Genomic DNA, 22,468 nt, shown 5'->3' with positions numbered 1-22,468 from the left:
CTTCATATTATAGACAAGTGTCCCAGAACGCTCGCATTTTCTTTTAATGCGAAATTCTCCTTCAAAATTAACATTTGTTTTATTTTAAGGGAAATAAATACAGGTTTCATTTTACAAAAAATCTAAATGGTCCAAATGGTTCAAATTTAAAAAATAAAAATAATGTGAAAAAACTGTTAAGTCAAAATTTTAGAACAAAAACGTAAATTTTTGGATATTTTTTGAGAAGGAATGATGCATTTGTCGTCTATTAAATTCAATTTTGATGGTAAAACGGTAGAATTTAGAGGCGTTTCCATTTCCGACTAGTTAATAACTACGTTGAATTTCAAAATTTTAGAACAAAAGTGTAAATTTGTACAAGGTGTTTATAAATGTTTCTAGCATCAAGGGTGGCCATGAAATGTCAAATAAATTTGCCACTCATTACAAATGCAGGTTTAGATTTTTCAACTGACATTTGTAGTTAACCTCATTCATTGAACAAAGTTAGTTTTGAAAACAAACTGTTCAAGTTGTGGTTTGAAGCCTGAAAATCTAAAATTTTGACGCAAAACCGTAACTGAAAAGTCGTAGACGTGAGTGACATTTGAAATAATTGTGAACATAGTTATAGTCACTATGAAAACAAAGCGGCAAAATAGCGCATGACAAGAATTCCAAAGCCCCCCTTGAACATTTATAAACACCTTGTATTTATTTTTGAGGAGGAATGATAAAATTCAACCATTTTCTATAAAATTACGTAACTTTATAAATAAATAAAGTAAATATAGGTCAAATCAGAAACGGTGTTCAAAGAGTTGTCGAAATCATACCTTATAGTCTGTTATTACTATTGCAGCGTATGATAGTAAATTGAATTTGAATCTGAAAACAGATCTGCACACCTTAAGTTTAAAAAATAATGCTGAAAAATATGTACTTATACAAGGTGTTTATAAATGTTTCTAGCATCAAGGGTGGCTATGAAATGTCAAAGAAATTTGCCGCTTATTACAAATGTGGGTTTCGATTTTTCAACTGACATTTGCAGTTAACCTCAAACATGGAGCAAAGTAGGTTTTGAGAAATAAACTGTTCTAGTTGTGGTTTAAAACGTGAAAATCAAAAACTTGGACACAAAACTATAACTGAAACGTCATTGACGTAAATAACAATACAAGGTGTTTAAATGTTTCTAGTATCAAGGGTGGCTATGAAATGTTATTGGCAAAAACGGATCTCACCAGAGGGCGCAGTCGATATGTCAACGAAAGGGGAAAAACAAAGTCATATGATTTTGTGTTGTGATTATAGGTTATGGTTGTGTTCCTATTTTCTTGCTTCTGTGGAGTTATTTTGAATTAAAGACTTAGTTTTCCGTTTTATTTTAACGTGTTGGAGCTGTATGTTTTGTTTTTGTGATTTTTGGCTGATTATTTGAACTTACTATTTTGTTTTTGTGGTCATAAGAACGTGTGTTATGTAATGTCACTTATGTGTTACTGTTTTTTATTAGGTACTTTTTTTTCTTAGTTTTCCTTCAATAAAGCCAATCATACGTAAATAGGAATATCAATAACAGACAATGATTATTTAGCAGTGACATGTTATAATATACCTAGACGGTGAAAAGCTGGTGGTAGGGGTAGAAATCCGTGTTCCAAGCATGTGCCATCTTGGAAATAGCATTTGTGTATGCAATGATATAAATCTGACACACCGGCGTATCAAATGTTGCCTATATTGCAAAATCTGTTTTACATTTTGAAAAGTAAAAAAAATGTTATTATAACTTTTCTAAGATGTTTTTTCAACGATGGCATTAAAATAAGTTGCCAAGCATCGTTATTGATTAAATAATGGGTTAAATAATAATTTATTTGTAAGAAGTCAATGGTAGTCTGTTTTCTTTTCTTTGTTGTAGAATTCTCAGTGATTTTTGATACTAGTTCTATTTTATCGTAATCCAATGATAATGAGTGTAAATACTAAATGGTCTGTAGTTTTTATAATGTATAATGTATAATTTTAATGTATAAAAATAATTAAAAATAGTAGAAGTGATCAGTTTTGAAAAATTTTAAAATGCTTAAATAAAACCTAGTTTTTAATTAAAGCTCTTCTTTAGTATTTTGGTCGTTTGGTATACAACTTTAGTCATAATTTATCAAATTTTGCATGTTTCTTTAGACTATTTTCGGTGGTTTATTTGAACTTAGAGTAAAACATTACACTTGAAAATTGCGGGTTGCCTAAAAATTTTAATCCACTATTTCCAATATGGCTGGTGAGTAGGAACATCATGGCGGGTACTTTGCACCATCTAGGTTATTAAGTTAAAGTCAATGTTATTTAGAAAGTAGCCGTTTGCCGTTTTCGCCAACAGAAATTTGCCGCTCATTACAAATGTGAGTTTAAATTTTTCAAATGACATTTGCAGTTAACCTCAAACATGGAGTAAAGTAAGTTTTGAGAAATAAACTGTGTTATAGTTTATCCGGTGAGAGATTGGGATATTTCGACAGTTGACATATAGGTTGGTAGCAAATTATGCTACAAAATACACTAAAAACACTAAATTCCTACGCGAAATGGGTTGACAGGGTTGTCAGTAACTGGGGTTATTTTGTTATTTTAAATTTCGCGCGTATGGTACACTTTTTATCGCGTAGATTTAGTGACTTTTCTGTCATTCAATCTCTCACCGTACAAACTATACCTGTGGTTTAAAACCTGAAAATGAAAAACTTGGACACAAAATCGTAACTGAAACGTCATTGACGTAAGTAACATTATAAAAAAAATTCAAGATGGTTATATTCACTATGAAAACAAAGCGGCAAAATAGTGCATGACAGGAATTGCAGAACCACCTTTGATGCTAGAAACATTTATAAACACCTTGTATAAATAATTTTCATGATAGTTATATTCAGTATGAAAACAAAGCGGCAAAATAGTGTACGACAGGAATTCCAGAGCCACCCTTGATACTAGAAACATTTATGAACACAAGACTTTATAAATGCCAATGCAGCCCAGAATAACACATTTATATAAAACTTTTTCATGTTCCTAATTTGCTTATGAATCAAAAAAATTAAAGGATAGAAATCTTTGAAAGAAATTGTTCAGAATTTTCTGGGAAACAATGACTAACAAATATTCGCCAATTTGTTGGAAACTACAGTTCTTTTTAGATTAGTAATTGGATTCTCTAATTTTTGGTCCTACATTCTCCTTCGATGCTTTTTGAGATTAATTTCCTCGCTTCATCTTTTCAAGATTTTCTTGAATTTTTTTCATATTTTTTTGATTTCCTTTGAATTTTTCTTTAATGAAGAAAGAATTCAGTTTCTTCTTCGCTTTCTTTTATAAATTTCTCAAAGTTTTTAGACAATTTCTTTTGTATTTTGACAGATTGAACATAAATTCTCCTGTTAGACTTTCTTAGTTTCAAGTTTCAGTTGTTTTGGAAGTTTTCGTCTCAAAATTCCTTTAACAAATATTTATTATGGACCAATTCGGGGAAAAAATTAAAATTGCGTTAATTTTGCTGCGCAGTGTACGTATATTTTTATATCTAAATTGTCTTGGATTATTAAGATTCTCGCCCAATACTGCCAAGTACAAGTTTATAAATGTTTCTAGCATCAAGGGTGGCTATGAAATCTCAAAAAAATTGCCGCTCATTACAAATGCGGGTTTCGATTTTTCAACTGACATTTGCAGTTAACCTCAAACATAGAGCAAAGTAAATTATGAGAAATAAACTGTTCCAGTTGTGGTTTAAAACCTGAAAAATTGGACAAAAAACTGTAACTGAAACGTCATGAATGTAACATTATAAAAAAATTCAAGATCGATATATTCACTATGAAAACAAAGCGGCATAATAGTTAGTGCACGCCAGGAATTTCAGAGCCACCCTTGATGCTAGAAACGTTTCTAAACAGCTTGTACAACTATTCCAAAATTTGTTTATTTGTAATAAATATACAGGTAAACTAAAGGAACAAAACTACAAAATTGTCGCAAGAATAAAATTCTAAGAAAAACTTCCAAACAAATAAAAAAGAGAAACGGAAATAGTAAGAGTTACAGACGAAGCTATAGCAAACTGGTGCTTTTTAAAGAAAGAAACCTCTTCAATCTCTTCAAACGCCCTCCTGTCCCTAGTCTTCTTCTTGTTTTCAAACAACTTTTTATACTTCGCCAACTCCTTCTCGTTCTTCAACTCCTCCTCTTTCCGCCTCTGCTCGTTCACATTCTCCAGCATTTTCTTCTCCTCTTCCTTCTTTTTCGAACAAACCTCATCACACGCAACCACAGCCGACTTATTCCGCACCGACTCGCAGGAAAACTCCTTCTTCAACCTTTTGCATTTACACGTGACTTTCACCTTCCGTTTACACGACTCTCCATTAGGACACAGCCCGGAATGACAATTCGCGCGACACCGGTGTCCGCAGTCGAAGTTCTTCGGGCACTGATTGCCGCAACTTTGGATTTCTTCTCGGTTTTCCAAAACCAACCACTGCACGCAAGCGACGTAAGGTTGATTGAGGCCGCAGTGACATCTAATCCGCAACATTTGTTTACATGGAGGGCAAAGGCCCGGATGACATGGCTTGGGGCACTCGTGCGCGCAACCCTCTGGACGTTCTTTCGTGCAAGGGCTGTCGCAAGTTTCGCAGGTTTTGCCGGCTTTGGTTGGGTCGGGGGTGTCAACGGGGTGACAAGGGATGGTGCAGATGTGGTTTTCACAGGGTAAGAGACGTCCACATGGTCGGTGGCAACTGGAAGGCACCGCCATGTGACAAGGCCAGTCGCTGGTTTCATGACCACCTAAAACAACAAATGATCACGTTGGAAATGTAAAGTACAGTTTAGCAAACGCTCTAAGTGCGGTTAAGGCTTTGACTTCTTCACCCGTTTATAGCCACCTTACCGCAAACCCCTATAAACATAATAACGCTCAAGTTGTTGGGTCTAAAGGGCCCCACAAACCTCGTTCTTGCACGACGGTTTTGACTGTTGGACGATCGGTCGGAAAAACCGAAGTCTGTGGGCATAAACCGTCATATTCGAATTAATTCGATTAGAAATTTAATCAGACTCATCATCACTTTATTTAACGACAAATTACAAAATAAATTAATTTGACATCAAATTGGAAAGCCCTAATTAATTTCTAATCGAATAAATTAAATTTTTCCCTTTGATCACTAATTATTACGTCATTAAGATGTATTAGTTTCATTAATTGAAACATTTACTTTTATATCAAATTTGTAATGAGTTATTATTAAAACTTTCACTTTGATATGTAATTAAAAAACAATTAATTGATTGTTTAATTAATTGAACAAATAATGAATTAATCGTTTAATCGATTTATTTATCTAACTAACTTACACTTCCACTTTTGGTACCTAATTAATAACCAATTACAAACAATTAAAGGCTAATTAATCGACTAATTAATTAATTTGATCAATTGACCTTTGATTAACCACTAATGGACCCTCTTACTACTAAGCTCATTTTACATTTTCCGAAATTTATTGGTTCATTTTTTTTATAATTTGGTTACATTTCACTTTATTTAGTTTAATAAATAAATCTCGTTAATCTGAAGAAAAAGAAATCAATGCTTTCTGAAATTATAATAATTGATATTTTCTGGAATTTTTTAAAAACATTAATAAATAAATATAAATAAAATCATTTATAAAAAATGAATCAATAAATTTCGTAAAATGTAAAATGAGCTTAATAATAAGAGGGCCCATTAGTGGTTAATCAAAGGTCAATCAATTAATTAATTAGTCGTTTAATTAGCCTGATCACTTTTTATTTGCTTTTTAATGGGGTATTAATTAGATACCAGAAGTGAAAGTGTAAATTAATTAGATAAATTAAATCGATTAAACGATTAATTAATAAATTAATGGTTTAATTAATTAAATAATCAATTAATTGTTTTTAATTAGATATCAAAGTGAAAGTTTTATTAGTAACTTATTACAAATTTGATATAAAAGTTCAATTAATGAAACTTGCTAATTACATATTAATGACGTAATAATTAGTGATCAAAGGGAAAGTTTTGATTAATTCGATTAGAAATTAATTATGGTTTTTTAATTTGATGTCAAATTAATTTTCTTTATTCGTTCATTAATTTGTCGTTAAATATAGTGATAATGAGTCTGATTAAATTTCTAATCGAAGTAAATAAAACTTTCACTTTGATCACTAATTATTACGTCATTAAGATGTAATTAGCAAGTTTCATTAATTGAACTTTTATATCAAATTTGTAATAAGTTACTAATAAAACTTTCACTTTGATATCTAATTAAAAACAATTAATTGATTATTGAATTAATTAAACAAGTAATTAATTGATCGTTTAATCGATTTAATGTATCTAATTAAATTACACTTTCACTTTTGGTAACTAATTAATACCCAATTAAAGGATAATTAATCGACTAATTAATTTATTTGATTAATCTTTGATTGACATTTAATTGACCTTTGATTAACCACTAATGGATCCTCTTACTAATAAGCTCATTTTACATTTTCCGAAATTTATTGGTTCATTTTTTTTTATAATTTGGTTACATTTCACTTTATTTAATTGAATAAATAAGTCTTGTTATATTGAAGTTAAAGAAATCAACGCTTTCTAAAATTATAATAATTGATATTTTCTAGAATTTTTTAAAAACATAACATAATAAATAAATATAAATAAAAATAAATTATAAAAAATAAATCAATAAATTTCGGAAAATGTAAAATAAGCTTAGTAATAAGAGGGCCCATTAGTGATTAATCAAAGGTCAATCAATTAATTAATTAGTACATTAATTAGTCTAATGACTTTAATTGCTTTTTAATGGGGTATTAATTAGATACCAAAAGTGAACGTTTAAATTAATTAGATAAATTAAATCGATTAAACGATTAATTAATTAATGGTTTAATTAATTAAATAATCAATTAATTGTTTTTTAATTAGATATTAAAGTTAAACTTTTTATAATAACTTATTACAAATTTGATATAAAAGTTCAATTAATGAAACTTGCTAATTATATATTAATGACGTAATATGTAATTAGTGATCAAAGGGAAAGTTTTGATTAATTTGATTATAAATTAATTAGGGCTTTTTAATTTGATGTCAAATTAATTTATCATTATTCATTCGTTCGTTAAATAATTTAATTAATTAATTTGGCGTTAAATAAAGTGATGATGAGTCTGATTAAATTGCTAATCGAAGTAATTAAAATTTGTAATGAGTTATTATTAAAACTTTCACTTTGATATCTAATTAAAAACAATAATTTGATTATTTAATTAATTCAACAATTGAACAATTAATTAATATACTATTACTTGCTTAATCGATTTAAATCAAAAATTGGTTTCCTACCACAGTTACAAATCCGAAGGAAAATATTTAGCTCCAATTGATTTGACTTCCAAATAGTGTTTTCTGATATTAATTTGACGAGTGAATGAAATGTTCGTTTTTTCAAAAATTAAAGTGGTTAATTTGAATCCCAGTTGATGATTTCCGAAATCAAATTAAATAATGAGTATTAAATTAATACGCTCGACAGAAAATACAAAAAGAGAACTTTTATTCTAAATTATGGACGAAAGAGTTAATAAAACGAGTGACTTTTGGCCATTTGAATTATTATTATAGAAGAGTTGAGATAGGTAGCAACAAAAGACTGTTGAAAATAGCACGAACGACACTGAAAAAGCACGACGGTTTTTGCCCACAGACCCAACCAATTGATTGTTATTATGTTTATGGGGGTTTGCGGCAAGGTGGCTGTAAACGATTTAAAAAGTCAAAGCCATAACCGCACTAGAGCGTTTGGTAAACTATAAGACGACGTTAGAAATGTAAAATACCTAAGCATGTCACTGGCATTGGTATTTTGCACGGAGGACAAGGTAACGCCCGGCGTTCCATCTGGGGCTCCGTCTGCTCCCACGGCATTGACGGTTTCTGGGCTTCAATTTTTACCACCACAGCGGAATGACATGGTGCACTGCACGGATGAACGCACTTTGAACGAGTTTGGTTGCAAGTTTGTCTACACGGCGGGCAGTCGCCGAAATGGCATTTATGAGGTTCTCGTTTCTCGTGGTGACAATCCGGTGGTAGACTACAATGAAATTCAGCTTAAAATTAGCCTTTCGTGGGGTTTCGCCACTTACAAGCACAATTTGTTGCATTTAGGTGGTCTAGTTTTGTGTTTTCTTCCACAAGACACGCTGATTTTGGTTGCACCACAACGACAACTCACAGACTCGGTTTGGTTGCAAGGGTAACACATCCCTCTGTGGCAGACTGACGCGCATTTGTGGTTACCGCAGTTGAGAGTTCGACCGCAAGGTTTTTCGCATGGGGGGCAGTTGCCATCACAACACTGCAAAATGGTCAGAAACAACAAACAACAGATTTCAGTTGGTACACACCTTCTTATTGCATGGATGTTTGTTGCAGTCCTTCATCCGTTTGCACTTCGTTTCACATGAATAGGGTTTGCAGCACTGGACTTCTTTGGAGTGAAGACCGCATTTGCACAATTTTTCAACAATTTCAAGGCACTAAAAGTTCAATTATGTGAATTTAAAAGCCAAGGGTTTTTTCTGGTTATCACTGGATATCAAAAATCTTTTTCTACGACCGTTTAATAATATTTCCATTATTTCAACTTTCACGGCCTTCAGCCAATCGTAGGTGGGGATTTTTATAATTCACTGAACCAATAAAAAAACCCTTGGGTGGTTGCTATGGTAATTTGCATTACTTCAAATCGTCCGCGCTTTTGTTAACCTATCACAGAGAAGAATGGCAGCGTTGCCATGGTGACAGTTGTTGATTCTCGTCTGAAGTGCAGTGAACTACAGGGGGTTTTTTATTAAAAAATGAATAGTGATAGTGATTTGGTAAATTGTGCTCCTCTGAAGATAACTAAAGCAGCAAAAGCAACAACGGCCGCTTTACTGCCACCTAAATCGGTGAAACTTTATGAGACTGCATGCAAATCTTTCATGGACTGGCGTAAGGACAAAAAAGCAAATTCGTCTGTAGTTTTGGCCTATTTTGAAGAATTGGCAGATAACACTTTGGACTCAATATTCCATGTTAAGAAGCTAAAACATTCACTTCAAAAGAGATACACAATTTCATCAAGAATGCAAATGACAAAATGTATTTGACAACCAAGGTACAGTTTGCAAAACCTACGTGACTTAAATGTTACAAATGTTTTTTTTTTTACTTAGGTGGCATTAATTATGGGTGTCATGGGTGCCTGCCGATGCAATGAGATGAAAGAAATGAATATTCAGGATATTCAGGTATTTTTAATCAAGAATCTTTCGAAGACAAAAACTACCGATTAGGTAGCAGGAGAGATGTTGATGAAATTATTGTTAGCATGGGTCGTTTGGGATTTAATGTTAATAAAAATCACATATTCACAGATAACAACAGGGCTGATATAATTAAATCTAATCAAAAAAGTAAGTGAAGATTTTTATAATTGAATATGTCAATGCTTGTTTCAGTTCTAGAGAAAGATCTGTGGATATATAATAGTTTGATATTATTCTTCTTAACCCACGGCCATAATTTTAACATTTTTGGACAAAGCAAGCAGTTGGAAAATAAACCGAAAATGTTCTTTTATAATATTTGATCCAAACTGATTCAAACTTACTTAAATTAATGATAAAAGTAAGTATATTATTTAGGGATGCTAAAGAAAAAAAAACGTGTATTGAAACATTGCAATATCTTTATTTTTTATGCGATTTTAACGATATTTGTGGAGATTATCACTCTCGACTGTCTTATTAAGAGTGTCGAATTAGAAAAATTTAGACCGAAAAAGAGAATTTTTAGAAATTTTGATTTCGAGGAGCCAAGAAAAATTTTTGTTTTGACCAAAAACTTTTAACGACCTGTAAGTTCTTCATTTTTAATGCCACTATAACCAAATTTGTGGAGTTTATAGGTCTTGACTGTCTTATTAAGAGTACCGATTTAGAAAAATTTAGACCAAAACGGAGTATTTTTATAAATTTTAGTTTGGACAGGAACATAGGTGATTTTTATGAAATAATCAAGAAATATATGGCTCTAGTGATGCCGATCTTTTTTTCTCAATTATCAAAATGGTCGTTGCACAAGTCTAAGAATTGGAATTAACAAGTTTGCTTCGATGGGGAGACAAATTGCCACATTTTTGGATCTTCCTAACCCTGAATTGTATACTGGACATTCATTTAGGAGATCTTCAGCAACTTTACTTGTGGACGCAGGTGGCGACATCACGGCCTTGAAGAGACACGGAGGGTGGAAGTCCAGTACAGTCGCTGAAGGCTATATCAATGACTCAATGCAAAACAAATTGGATACGGCAGAAAAAATTGTTCAGTCGATACAAAATAACTCTATTATCAAGACATCAAACGAGTATTTAACGATGAACATCCCCACACCATCTCTAAGTATTGCAAACTAATAATAAATGTCCAAAAATAAACAGAGTTAATTAAAATGGTCGTAGAAAAAGTATAGTATTATATTCGCAATTATGGTCATTATTCACTCGGATGACTACCATAATTGCTCATATAATAATATACTATTTTAAATCAAGGAATCTTACCATGCCACAAGCTTCTTTGTGACAACGCTGATTGCAAGTATGAAGCCCACAAGCCAAAAGCTTCTCGCAAGTATCATGACAAGTTGGTGTTTCTTCAGTGCAAGGCAACAGATATTTGCTTTTGCCACATGAGCACGATCGTTCTTGAGTCAACGGACAAGAACCACAGTCGCCATCATGACAAACAATTGAGCAGTTGTGATTGCCACAGGAAAATTGTTTATTGCATATCTACAAAAAAAAACATTTATTCACAAACGGTAAAATAATTGACGCATTATGTCTGTGTTGTTAGTAAAAGAATACCAATAGTATTAATAAAATATGACTCGCGGCCTCAGCTATAATCATGGTTACATCAAACATGTGGGGCTGTAGATAAAGCATAGTATTTGATTCGGATGTAATGGCAACATTACTCTTAGATAAAAAAACGCCTAATCAAATATTGCTACCATTATACCCTCATTAAACAATATACAGTAGACTCTCGGTAAATTGAAGTTTTTTCCCGGTACCCTCGATTTCCCTCGATAAATTGAGAAATTTCAATGTACATATTTTGGTCTCCCCGTTAATTTGAAGTAAAACCGAGAATTTTTTTCCCCGCCAACACTCTATAAGTCCCTTTCGTGGGCGTACAAGAAAAACAGAAAACTTCTGAACAAGCCATTCTTCAAAATTCCATTGCAGCTTTAAAATCAGATTTTACATTTTTTTGACATATCTTTAATAAAGGGTTCTTGGAAGTTTTGTCGAAGCATAAATTTGTTTCACCAGAAGAATTAATTAATAGCTTAGAAAATATAATTTTTAGGATATTTCGTCAAAGTGGAGTTAGTGGATTTTACGCTCTCTTCTCTGATTGGTTTGTTTATTCCGACTATTATCTGTTTGCCTTTAAACTCTCGTTTATTTGAATTTTTTCTTGTCTTTCTCTCGATTATTTGATTCACACTGTATTTTGGACTTTTGATAATTTGAACTTTTTGCAAGGTCCCTTGAGTTTCAAATTATCGAGAGTCTACTGTACTACAGCATATCCGGTGAGAGATTGGGATATTTCGACAGTTGACATATAGGTTGGCAGCAAATTATGCTACAAAATACACTAAAAACACTAAATTTCTACGCGAAATGGGTTGACAGGGTTGTCAGTAACTGGGGTTACTTTGTTAATTTTAAATTTCGCGCGTATGGAACACTTTTTATTGCGTACATTTAGTGACTTTTCTGTCATTCAAACTCTCACTGTACGAACTATACATAAAGTCCACCTCATTACTATCAGCCCACTCTCCTGTGTAAATTTTCTAAAATTCTTAGGTGTAAATCCGGCTTTCAATTCTTTAGGGAGAAAATTAGGGGAAAATTGAATTACGATTTTTGAGGTTAAAACGTTGTCAAAGTTTAGTGTATCAACATCTCACATTAGTTAAGAGTTAATCAAAGGCAAGTTCCAAAAGAGAGATTTATATAAGATTGAACAAGTTTTGGAGGACGGTTAGCTTCTACGCATGCCACAGTTGCGTCAAGGTCAAACGCTTTTTTGCCAACTGTTTTCGATAAAAATTTCTAGGGACAGTTGTCAACTTTACTTTTTAATAAGTGATAGTTATGAAGCCTGGAAACAGGAGAGTAATCTAGGTCACGTGATTGGTGGCAAAAAGCGTCGCGAGCTGATGGGCCGCTGCGCGGTAGCTACTGCGCAGGTTTTAAAACTGCGCGCCACAGCGAGCCAATAAAAACACTCACGGTCGAAAGCCCACCAGGGAATCTGTCGATACTGTCAATGATGACTTTTTGTTTTGTTGGTTATGGTCACATTTTGTTGATGACAGAAAAGTGTTTCTTTACTTTATCTACGTTATATGTGAATATTTGTCTAAATATTCCGATTATTTTGTGGTTAATTCCGCCATTAATAAAAAACTATGTTGGTAATTTTTTAAATGAATTATTTTTTGTTGTGTACCGAGGCTCACGCGTTTTAGGATGGCAAGAGTTGTTGCAGCCGAATAGTAATGAATTTTGCTTTGGTCACCGTTCGCAACTAAACGTTTCGAATTCATCGTCAATCAAAAAATGTGAGCGCGCTTTAACTGCGCATCTACCGCTCTCGCTATCCCAAAGCGCACGACTTGTACACATAATGTAAGAAATTAAAATGTATCGAATGGCATGTTAAAAGGGCTCGAGAATTTCCATCAGCAGAAGCTTTGCTTTTGCAATTTATTAAACAGCAAAGATGAGCACGTCATGAGTTGACCATGTGATGCCCAATAGCCAATAGCAGAGAAGATGCGCAGACGCTACCGCGCAGAGCGATTTCTGACTCGTGTTTTTCGACGCGCGGCATACAAGATTGACCTCCTGTTTACATATCTCCTTGGTGATAGTAATGAGCTCTATTATAATTTGCTTGGATAAGTTTTCAAATTCACCTTATCACACTTCCAAATGGGGGAAGCACAATCCCTTAGCTTGTTGCTGGATTTGCACAAACATTTCTGTAGACTCTTTTTAGGACAAGGTTTACAATCCCCTGAATGACAAGGATCTGAACAACTGTGTTTCTTACACCCCAGAAGCTTCCCACATTGGTTTCCACAAGACCACTCTTTGTCACTACATCTCCTGGTAGTGGGCATTTGAGTTCCACAGTAACAAGTAGTGTTAATAGTGACAGGGCAAGGGGGACATGGGCCTGGAAATTAGTCTTTGTAACTCACATTATAAGAAGATAGGACTTACCAGGGTGACACAGTAAAAGGCACTTGTGTCCACATAGAGGTACCAAATCCTTACCACAGATCTCGCCACATGAATGGGGTACAAGAAATGGTTCAAGTTTTGGATTTGCTGTTTTTCCACAAAAACAAAGATACTTGTCAGGGACGTCTTCTATTTGGTAATCGCGTCTACATTTAGGACAGCTCCAAGTTAAAGTGACTTTAGAGACTTGAATGGGGCTCTCTTGGATCTGTTTTTGTTGATAAATGCTGTCTTTCGACCACCTTTGGATACAGTTGAGGTGGAAGACACAATAACACTCATAACAATTCCATATCTACAAGAAAACATGAGAAAGTTGTGACAGAATTGTAAAAAGTAAGTTGGTACTTGAGCATCTCTTTTGATCCTAGATATACAAATGAGACATGTGGCGGTTCCTGACAAAAATGAATCTTGAAGAAACGTCTTCGTCCGTCCTAAACTTTCATTTTTCCCCCCAGTTTGAGTGTAATTCTTTATCACCACGTCTACAAAACCCACGGTTAAAACCCCTCATTCTCCTCGTGTTTAATTCTACCTATGATATTCTCCGACTCTAATTCTTCCTCTGATGAAGAAGACTCGTAATCCTGGACGTGTTTTCGCACCGCAGCTTGCAATTTCCCGTGAGCTTCTTTGAATTTAACCTCAGCAGGTGTCGGCAAGTTGGCACTTACAAGTTTGGTTTTGTTTTGGTTGCGATTTTTGTTCCAGACGTTGGTTTCCTTCTTCTTGCTCGCCATTTCGGGTAGATTTGATTGTTACTTTAAGAAAACTGCGATTACTTCGGTATCTGAAAAAGTAAGGTTAGCTGCCACCTAGCACAGCTCAGGCGTTTAAAGGATGGCGTGAGTTGGCGCAGCCGAATAGCGCCGAAGTCGGTTCGGCAACCGTTCGCAAGTATAGATCGTGTCAAGTAGAAATGGATCCAAAATATGACCTTCAGAATCCACCAGATACTGGCAGCTGACATGTATGCGCGCTAGTCATTTGTTTCAAAAATTTTGTCACTGCATCCAATGCTCTTTAAAAATGTTGCAGGGGAATTTACTGTTTACCAATCTTCTGTCATTCTTATGTCACTTATGTTTAATGAACGGATAATATATAGTCGGAATTTTGTAACTTTGGTTTAACTCCGCCCACATGAACAAATGACGATTTAAATTTGACGAATCAAGGAATGGCTAGCCTCCTTTACTCAACATAATAAAAAATTTGACAACTCTAGTGTCACACTTGTCAACAAGATTTGCAGAATTTTAGCGCTTATTTTCAGGTCTGGAACTACAGAAATGTCAAAAATTACAGGTTTTTACTTTACATATTTTTTTGAATTTTAAGTATAATTTGACCTGACCTGACCCAAAAGTGGCGCCATCTTCAGTATGTCCCCGGATTGAGTTCACAAGAGGAAAAAAAACGTTATTTTTCATTTTACAAAAAAATGACAAAGGAATAATATTTTTTGCTTAAGTTAAAATAAATAAATCTTTAATTAAAACATTAATATTATCAAGCTGTGTTCTTAAAATCGAAAAAAACAAAAAATAACAAAGAACTTTTTTATTTTTAATTTTGCAAAAAATGTCAAAGGAATGAAATTTGTTCCTTAATTCAAACCAATTTCCACTATTTGATTGACACATTATCTGTTTTAGCACTTCGTTCAAACTCGTAATTCTTTAAGACTGTTTCGAATTTTCTCAATTATTGTTAAGGATGCAATTGCATTTCTTTTCCAATTTTTTTAATAATCACACATTCTTTGGTAAATTTTCCTTTAATCTTTAACGCACTATGTGATATTGTGAATCCACAGCCTGCTCTTATTTAAATACGATTACAAAATTTAATAAATAAAAATAATGAAAAAAAAAATTTTAAGAGTACAAACTAATAATTTTGAAATTTTAATTGCAGATTTATCTGTTTTGAAATAAGCAAAAAATGTCATTTCTTTGTCATTTTTTTGCAAAATGGAAAATAAACTTTTTTTCCCTCTTGTGAACTCAATTCGGGGACATACTGAATGTGTCTGGAACTACAGAAATGTCAAAAATTACAAGTTTTTAGGTTAATTTACATATTTTTCTTGAAATTTAAGTATGATTTGACCTGACCCAAAAGTGGCGCCATCTATGTCTCAGGTCTGGAACTAAAAATGTCAAAAATTACAGGTTTTTACTTTACTTTACATATTTTTTTAAATTTTAGCGCTTATTTTGACTCAAAAGTGGCGCCATCTATGTTTCAAGTCTGGAACTTCGGAAATGTCAAAAATGACAAGTTTTTAGGTTAATTTAAGTTTGCCCCCACCAGCCGTCAAAGGGTTGTAATCTCGCCCCATTTTAATTCACCCTGTGTAAATGTAAAAAATCGAAAACGCAATGAAACAGCCGTGAAACGGCAAGGACAGCATTTCTCAAGATGTTTTATATTACAATTAATATAAATAAATGGAGATTTTCAGATTTTGGCCTTCGGAACTGCTTTTGTCCCAAATACTGTGGATCTATGCCATTATGAAACAGTAACTAAAGTCCAGCTCATTGCTATAAGTCCACTCTCCTGTGTTAATTTTCGAAAATTCTTGGGTGTAAATCAGGCTTTCAATTCTTCAAAAACTAGGGGAAAATCGAAGGTGGCGATTTTTGAGGTTAATTAATTAAAGATTTGTTGCAAAAGAAATCTTGCGTAAGACGATTAGCTTCTACGCATCCACTGTTGCGTCAAGGTCAAACGCTTTTGCTGCCAATTGTTACCGATAAAAATCGCCAAGGACTGTTGCCAACTTAACTTTTTAATAAGTGGACTGATAGTAATGAACTCTGGTTTATGTTATTATAAATCTACAATATTCATGTTTCGATAAAGACGATTAACGTATCACTGATTGTTTTAATCTTCGTTTTTTTGTTCTGGCAGAGCGACTTTTTTTCTTGACAGTGCGGCTTAAAAAAAAAAGTATGTTGGCCCCTCTACCGTTCCGTAAAATCCCGTGTCAAACCACGAAACTAATCATCAAGACATTAATTTGCCTGTTCATCAAAAATTTGATGTAAAAATAAAAATCTGTTCGTTATTGAAGTTTTGAAAATGGCACACTAGTGAATTTCAAAGTCCCTATATCTACAGGTCTGAGCGAGTCTACTAATCGCGTTTCCATGTTGATGCCATATAGCAATTTCTGCCAGGAAATAGTGAGGAACACAAAACTTTTTGACAATACAACTTCCGATCTTTCAATGAATAAAGTTTTTGTCATTGAATTATTTTGACTGAGTGTCTTAAGATCCTAGGATAATTCTGATGTGTTTTTCTTCAAATAGGAGGTAAATACGATGATAATAAGCAGGCATAAGAGCCAAAAAGAAACTGAAAATTTTTTTGGGTAGAGGACCAATCATACATAAGGTCACTAGATCAAAGTGTCTGTTTTATAAGGTACCGCTGTTAGTGACAAAATGAAAGACAACGATATCTTCTGTCTATCTCTACATGCGCACTAAATTTTGTGTAACACGAATCGTTATGGTGTATTCGTTTCCTCCGCCGTAAGTAAATACTATTTGACGTTTTATGTGCGACGACTTTCCACAAATTTCAGAAAACTCCAAATAGAAGGTAGATGGAAGCCCTATCGAAGCCGACTATCATTGTGACATTGGTTAACCAGTACGTATTGGGGGAATACTAAAGTTAGTTTTTGTATATGAACCCTTGAGTACTTCTTATAAGGTTATGGAATTTTGTACCTGTTAGTTTACGAATTCCGTGAACTAAATTTAAATAATGTTCCCCCAATTTGTCTTCAATCGCTTTTGTGTTTCAATAGCCCCAATACCAACATGAACTTCTTGCATTCAGGCGAATAACTCGTTCATCTTATTGTTAATATGAGTTGAAAATCAAATCTATGGGCAAGAAAATGGAAGAAGGAAGACCACTCACATGTGGTACATCACAAAACCTGCGTTATGGAGAGAAATATTATTTCAAATGCCTAAAACACAAGCAATGATATTGTAAAGTGTAAGTATATCGGCCTCAACGGTAAACGTTCTCAAAATGTGTTGTAGGACCAACTGACTGCTATCCTTAATGTAACAGCGGGGCCTCATAAACTAGCAGGTGGACAAGACACAATCATTGCACTCATCACTTGAACAGTGCAGATACACAGTCTCATGAGGAAGACACACCATCGCTTTCAACATCAGCGGCAGAAGATGGTTTGTTTGAAGCCGCTGCTACTTCCTCATAATGAATGGCAAAATGCAATGGGACATGAAATATACATAAGATATGCAAAACTGGTTCTATAGTTTAATGTGGCGTACGAACGTCCTTAAGCGCATGGGGGCTAACTCACAGCTATACATTCATAGAGAAAATGTAGAATAAAAGATTGATTAAAATTAATGTATTTAAGTTATATGCTGCACTATTTCTTTCGTTTTTGGATACATCGTTGAATCTTCATTTTACCTGAAATGTCTTGATCCCATTTCTAACATTCCATCAATTAATTTACTTTTAATAGAAGGTTTATTATCGGGCATTTTCAGTGCTCATTGGATTTATTAGTTCTTTTGTCTTCACTACAAAATATTTCATGTTCCCAAGTTAATACATTTATAATCGTGTTTTATTCATTTAATCAAGAACGGTAAACGTAGAATTAATATCCCACTTTATATCGATACAATCAAAAAAAGTGTTGGAATAAATAAACACCCAAAATTAACCAATTAAACTTTGATGTCTCTTAACTACTGCTACCCCAGTTCTTAGTGAATACATATATTTCTCACCTACTGAGCAGTTCCTCTACACCATCTTATTGTTTTACTCACACTTATGACTAATATCAGTCTCATTATTCATTTATAAACTTGCACTTGGTTCTTGTTACTTTATATAAAAATTTCAAGGTTTCATTGCAACAATCTGCATACAGTGTTGTTCATCCTTAAGTTCTTGAATTTCTTTCCACATTCTTTACTTCTTCTTGATTGCATTTGTAGTTGTTGTTTCAGAATTCTTCTTTTGACTATTTCATATACTGCTCATTTATTTCCTCACTATATGTGCCCCTTCTATTTTCCATGTTCCATTGCTCTCAGTTTTTCTTTAGATATGATAATTCTACATTCTCGCTAAAGTACACAATATATAAAGTATTTATAACAAATTACATTTATGCTCTTACTGTATACACGTCGAATCGTTGAAACACTGCCAAATACAACGCTGGAGGCTCAAGAACTCGAACAAAGCACTAAAATACATTATTCGCACTTCAATGGAATTGATCGAAATGTTAGTTTACTCCTTACGTATTCAAATGGTCTCCTGTAGTGTTAAAAATAGATGTAATTTTGTATTTCAGGGTGATTTAAGTAAATAATTTTAACATAACCTTAATATTTGTTCTTGATATTCATTTTGTTGCAGCTGTTTTGCATAAACTCATTCAAGATCTTAAACATGTCTACTTCTTCAAACTTGTAGATTCTTTCTTCTTAATAGCCCCTTTAAAATATCTCATGTACTTCATTTTCTGCTCATGTATTTGCTACTTCCATTTGTGCAATGCTTTCTCTCAGTTACTTTAACATCTCATCATTGTTACTACATCGTCGGGAGAAGCTACAATATAATAAGTGCTAATAGCATATTCTAATTAGGGCGTTACTGCATACAAGTCGAATCGTTGGAGATTAGAAAAGACAGTGCTTGAAGTCCGAGACCGTTTCTGAGTGTTGCACCTCCTTAACGTGCTAAAATGGAATAGGTTCTAATGTCGGTTCGCTCACCTCTTACGTATTCACATAGTCTGTTATAATGTTGGAGCCAATTTTCTTTTTGTACCCACGATTTATTAAAGTGTATTTTGGACAAATAATTTGAAGATAACCTTAAATTTTGTTAATGACAAATTTTACGTCAACAATTTTATGACAATTCCCTAGAATCTTGCGTCTCGTTCTAACCCATTGCTTTATGGACTATGTCTGTCTCTCTTGAATTGCGCACTGAAAACTAATGGCGGTACCTTATAAAACAGACACTTTGATCTAGTGACCTTAAAACGATAATATGCTTAGCGCCATCTAGACCAGGATGGCGCGCGACGCTCTTTCGGTCGATAATTCAGTTTTGTCCGTTCCGCGTTGACAGATGATTGACAGTTTCAGTCGTTTCAGTGTTGGTTTGGTGTTAATTGTTAAAGCTGCTGGTAAGTAATAAAATGTCTTGTTATTTATTAATAGTATTATAAGTTTATAAGTTAAATATAAGTCGGGTAATCATGCAGAATCGGGACCTGACATGTGCGCATGCGCCCGCGTACTGCGATCGAGCACGAAGCGATAGCTTTGTTGCCAAGTTGCTTCAGATACAAGAAAGATTCAGACTCAATACTATGCGTCATAGTGGGTTGTATAATCTCAGGCAGAACGTGAGAACACAATTTGTCCGTTCCACCAACATATGCGGCTCATATATTAAACTGAAAAAATGTATAAAAGTTCCACACTGTGTCAAATTCAAATTCAAACTCAAATTGAATTTATTTCTGCCGGGGATAAGTAATTATGTCACTTTAAAGATATACATGTACATATTATGTTTTTGTGGTGAGAAGTTTGGCTTGTGCAATAAAAATGAGAATGATAGGCAGACGATACTTTTAACAATTTTATTATATATTCTTACAAAAATTTATACAAAAGGATATTGGTCGATTAAACAAAGCAAAAATTGCCCGAAAATATTCGTTTTCTTAAATTTGTTTCGCCACATAAATTCGTGCATATAAGACTCGAACAGCGCTTGGGAGGTGCCAAACTGTCGCCGCAACTTCATTTTCGCCCTCATCCACATGTTTTCCGCGTTTTGAGTGTGGACATCAGGATCTTGAGGATCCACAAAGTGATGCTGATGGATGATTATTTGATGTTCATAAATTTGGCCCAAATCTTGTTCTATAGAGTCATACGCCCTCCATCCATCAGACACTATAATTGATCCTGGTAATATCATCCTAAAGAATTTTGAATTATAAATAATGATAAATTGATAACAGTAAAAATAACAATAATCTTTAAAAAAACTAACAATATTATGTAAAATAATACTTTTGAACATATGAGTGAAGCATTTATAAAAAAAGAGTATTCAGAATAATTTTGTAATAATTTGCTGCTACCCTTCCATCCTTTCATTTTTGTTAAATTTGAATTAAAACTTATTTTTGAAAGTCTGTTTTAAACTTTAAAAACTGGATAATATGATAGCATGTAGTAAAATAACGTACAGATGAAATAAGCTAACTAACAGTTTGTTATAAAAGTTTTTACTGAAATGAAAGGCATTTCGATTATAGCAAAAGTTGAAACTGGACATGCAACTGCGGACACAATCTTAGACAAGGACTGCCACTTAATTTAAAATCCCATTGGGGCGTAATCCCTTGTAAATATGATGAATTGCGGATAGCGAATCCTAGGCTACGAAAAATGCGTATAAACCGCAAATAAATGAAACAGAGAAACGGCGTTTCCAACCGCGGATACCCGAAACCGCGGACGCCGAATACGCGGATACGGCGGGAGTACTGTATTGCGAAAATAATAATAATCGTGAGAATCGACTTGACAAACCGTTGTTAGGGTTGTTAGATTCGATTTATTTATATGGCAAGTGATAAATTCTTTCACGCTATTATTTTTTCTTCCTCTGGTTTAGGCAACTCTTTATACAGGCAGCCGCAACTCTAAACTCAAACGATTTGGCAACGTTGCAGACCGTCTGTACCCGAACGCTGTCAAAAATGTCAGCCGTCATTTTTCAGGTCCCGATTCTGCATGATTACCTATAAGTCGTCTGCTTTTCGGTAATTTTTAACGGTTGTGTCGAAAATTAAAATAAATGAAACATCTGAACAGCCACGTGGTATAGTGTATCGTTTTCCAATGTCGTAAAAGAAGAAACGTTGTTTTTGGCCTCATGAATTGTAAACGTCAAATTAACTTTCAATTGACATCTTCGGAAACACTAGATTTACAAGCGCCCTGGACGTTTACACACGCCGTGCTGTAAAAATTGCCCAAATCGTCTGCTCTTCACATGCGTTTATAAATTAAAATCACTTTACCATAATGAAGATTGATCACCAAAGTGGAATCTACCTAAATTATTATCTCAATTAAGACAATATTTCTATTTTTAAAGGAATATTAAAACGTTTTTTATACAGCGCCATCTTGTGTACTTTTTGTGCACCAACTACAAAATTGACAAAATTGACAGATGATGAAATTTACAAATGTCAGATATGACAGTTCCCATAAATTTTGAAAAATCCAATTATTTAAATTAAAATTTTTCGGCCAAAAAGTTTAATACAACTCTTGTGCGTTAACCATTTTACAGCGCTCAATCATTAAAGCACTCCGGCTACGCCGTCGTGCTTCAAACTGATTTCGCGCTGTAAAATGTAAGTTACCACACGCGACTGTAAATAACTATTTCACGCCCAAAACATGATAGCAATTAATAGAATAATTAAAGGGGCATACCTACCTATATTCAGTTTATAAAAACGTTTATTATTTGACTTCGCACTTGTCATCCAGTAATTTCTCACAAGATTTTCCCAAAAAGAACGTACGTACGTACATTCCTACCTACAGCAACTTACATCCAAGAATTTTCAGAATTTACATTAGGGAATGTTTGGATAGAAATGACACTGGGTAGGTAGGTTTAGGTTGTAATTATCACAACCACGCAAAACATACTCACAACATACACTTTCTACTTGCCATTTCTGAATATATTTTCAGTTTGACAGAGACCCGCGACCAATCACGAGGGGTCAACAATCATATGCTATTTCAAAATCTAGACTTGATGGAGAAAAACTGAGCACAGATTTGAATTCAGCGTGTCAAAATACATTAAAAATGATCCTT

At 33.7% G+C, this 22,468-nt stretch overlaps 1 protein-coding gene and 2 long non-coding RNA genes across 5 annotated transcripts; 1 reads left to right on the top strand and 2 right to left on the bottom strand.

Moving 5' to 3' along the window:
- Positions 1 to 2,352: 2,352 nt before the first annotated feature.
- On the bottom strand, positions 2,353 to 14,386 carry LOC148178162 (NF-X1-type zinc finger protein NFXL1). Its single transcript, XM_088029691.1, has 9 exons — positions 14,023 to 14,386; positions 13,833 to 13,972; positions 13,464 to 13,779; positions 13,154 to 13,416; positions 10,710 to 10,940; positions 8,506 to 8,637; positions 8,245 to 8,456; positions 7,936 to 8,192; positions 2,353 to 4,833 (listed from the first exon to the last, which is right to left on the bottom strand). Exons 1-9 carry the CDS (start codon positions 14,225 to 14,227, stop codon positions 4,034 to 4,036), a joined length of 2,556 nt encoding a protein of 851 aa, XP_087885817.1. The 5' UTR covers positions 14,228 to 14,386; the 3' UTR covers positions 2,353 to 4,033.
- LOC148178163 (uncharacterized) lies at positions 8,611 to 9,958 on the top strand. Its single transcript, XR_015769590.1, has 3 exons — positions 8,611 to 9,260; positions 9,319 to 9,558; positions 9,604 to 9,958. It is a non-coding gene; the product is annotated as an uncharacterized LOC148178163 (long non-coding RNA).
- A 3,676-nt stretch (positions 14,387 to 18,062) lies between the features above and the next one.
- On the bottom strand, positions 18,063 to 19,318 carry LOC148178161 (uncharacterized). 3 transcript variants are annotated; one of them, XR_015769622.1, is made up of 4 exons: positions 19,193 to 19,318; positions 18,827 to 19,139; positions 18,700 to 18,768; positions 18,063 to 18,646 (listed from the first exon to the last, which is right to left on the bottom strand). It is a non-coding gene; the product is annotated as an uncharacterized LOC148178161 (long non-coding RNA). The 3 variants fall into 3 exon arrangements; XR_015769623.1 differs by having other exon boundaries at positions 18,700 to 18,842; positions 18,910 to 19,139; XR_015769621.1 differs by having other exon boundaries at positions 18,700 to 19,139.
- Between the last annotated feature and the right edge of the window lie 3,150 nt (positions 19,319 to 22,468).

The sequence above is a fragment of the Gnatocerus cornutus genome, chromosome 2 (genome assembly GCF_029298725.1).
Source record: "Gnatocerus cornutus isolate USDA-ARS CGAHR chromosome 2, icGnaCorn1.1, whole genome shotgun sequence".
NCBI classification, from domain to species: domain Eukaryota; kingdom Metazoa; phylum Arthropoda; class Insecta; order Coleoptera; family Tenebrionidae; genus Gnatocerus; species Gnatocerus cornutus.
Note: the sequence above shows the minus strand (reverse complement) of the source record. Positions and strands in the feature narration are given on the sequence as shown.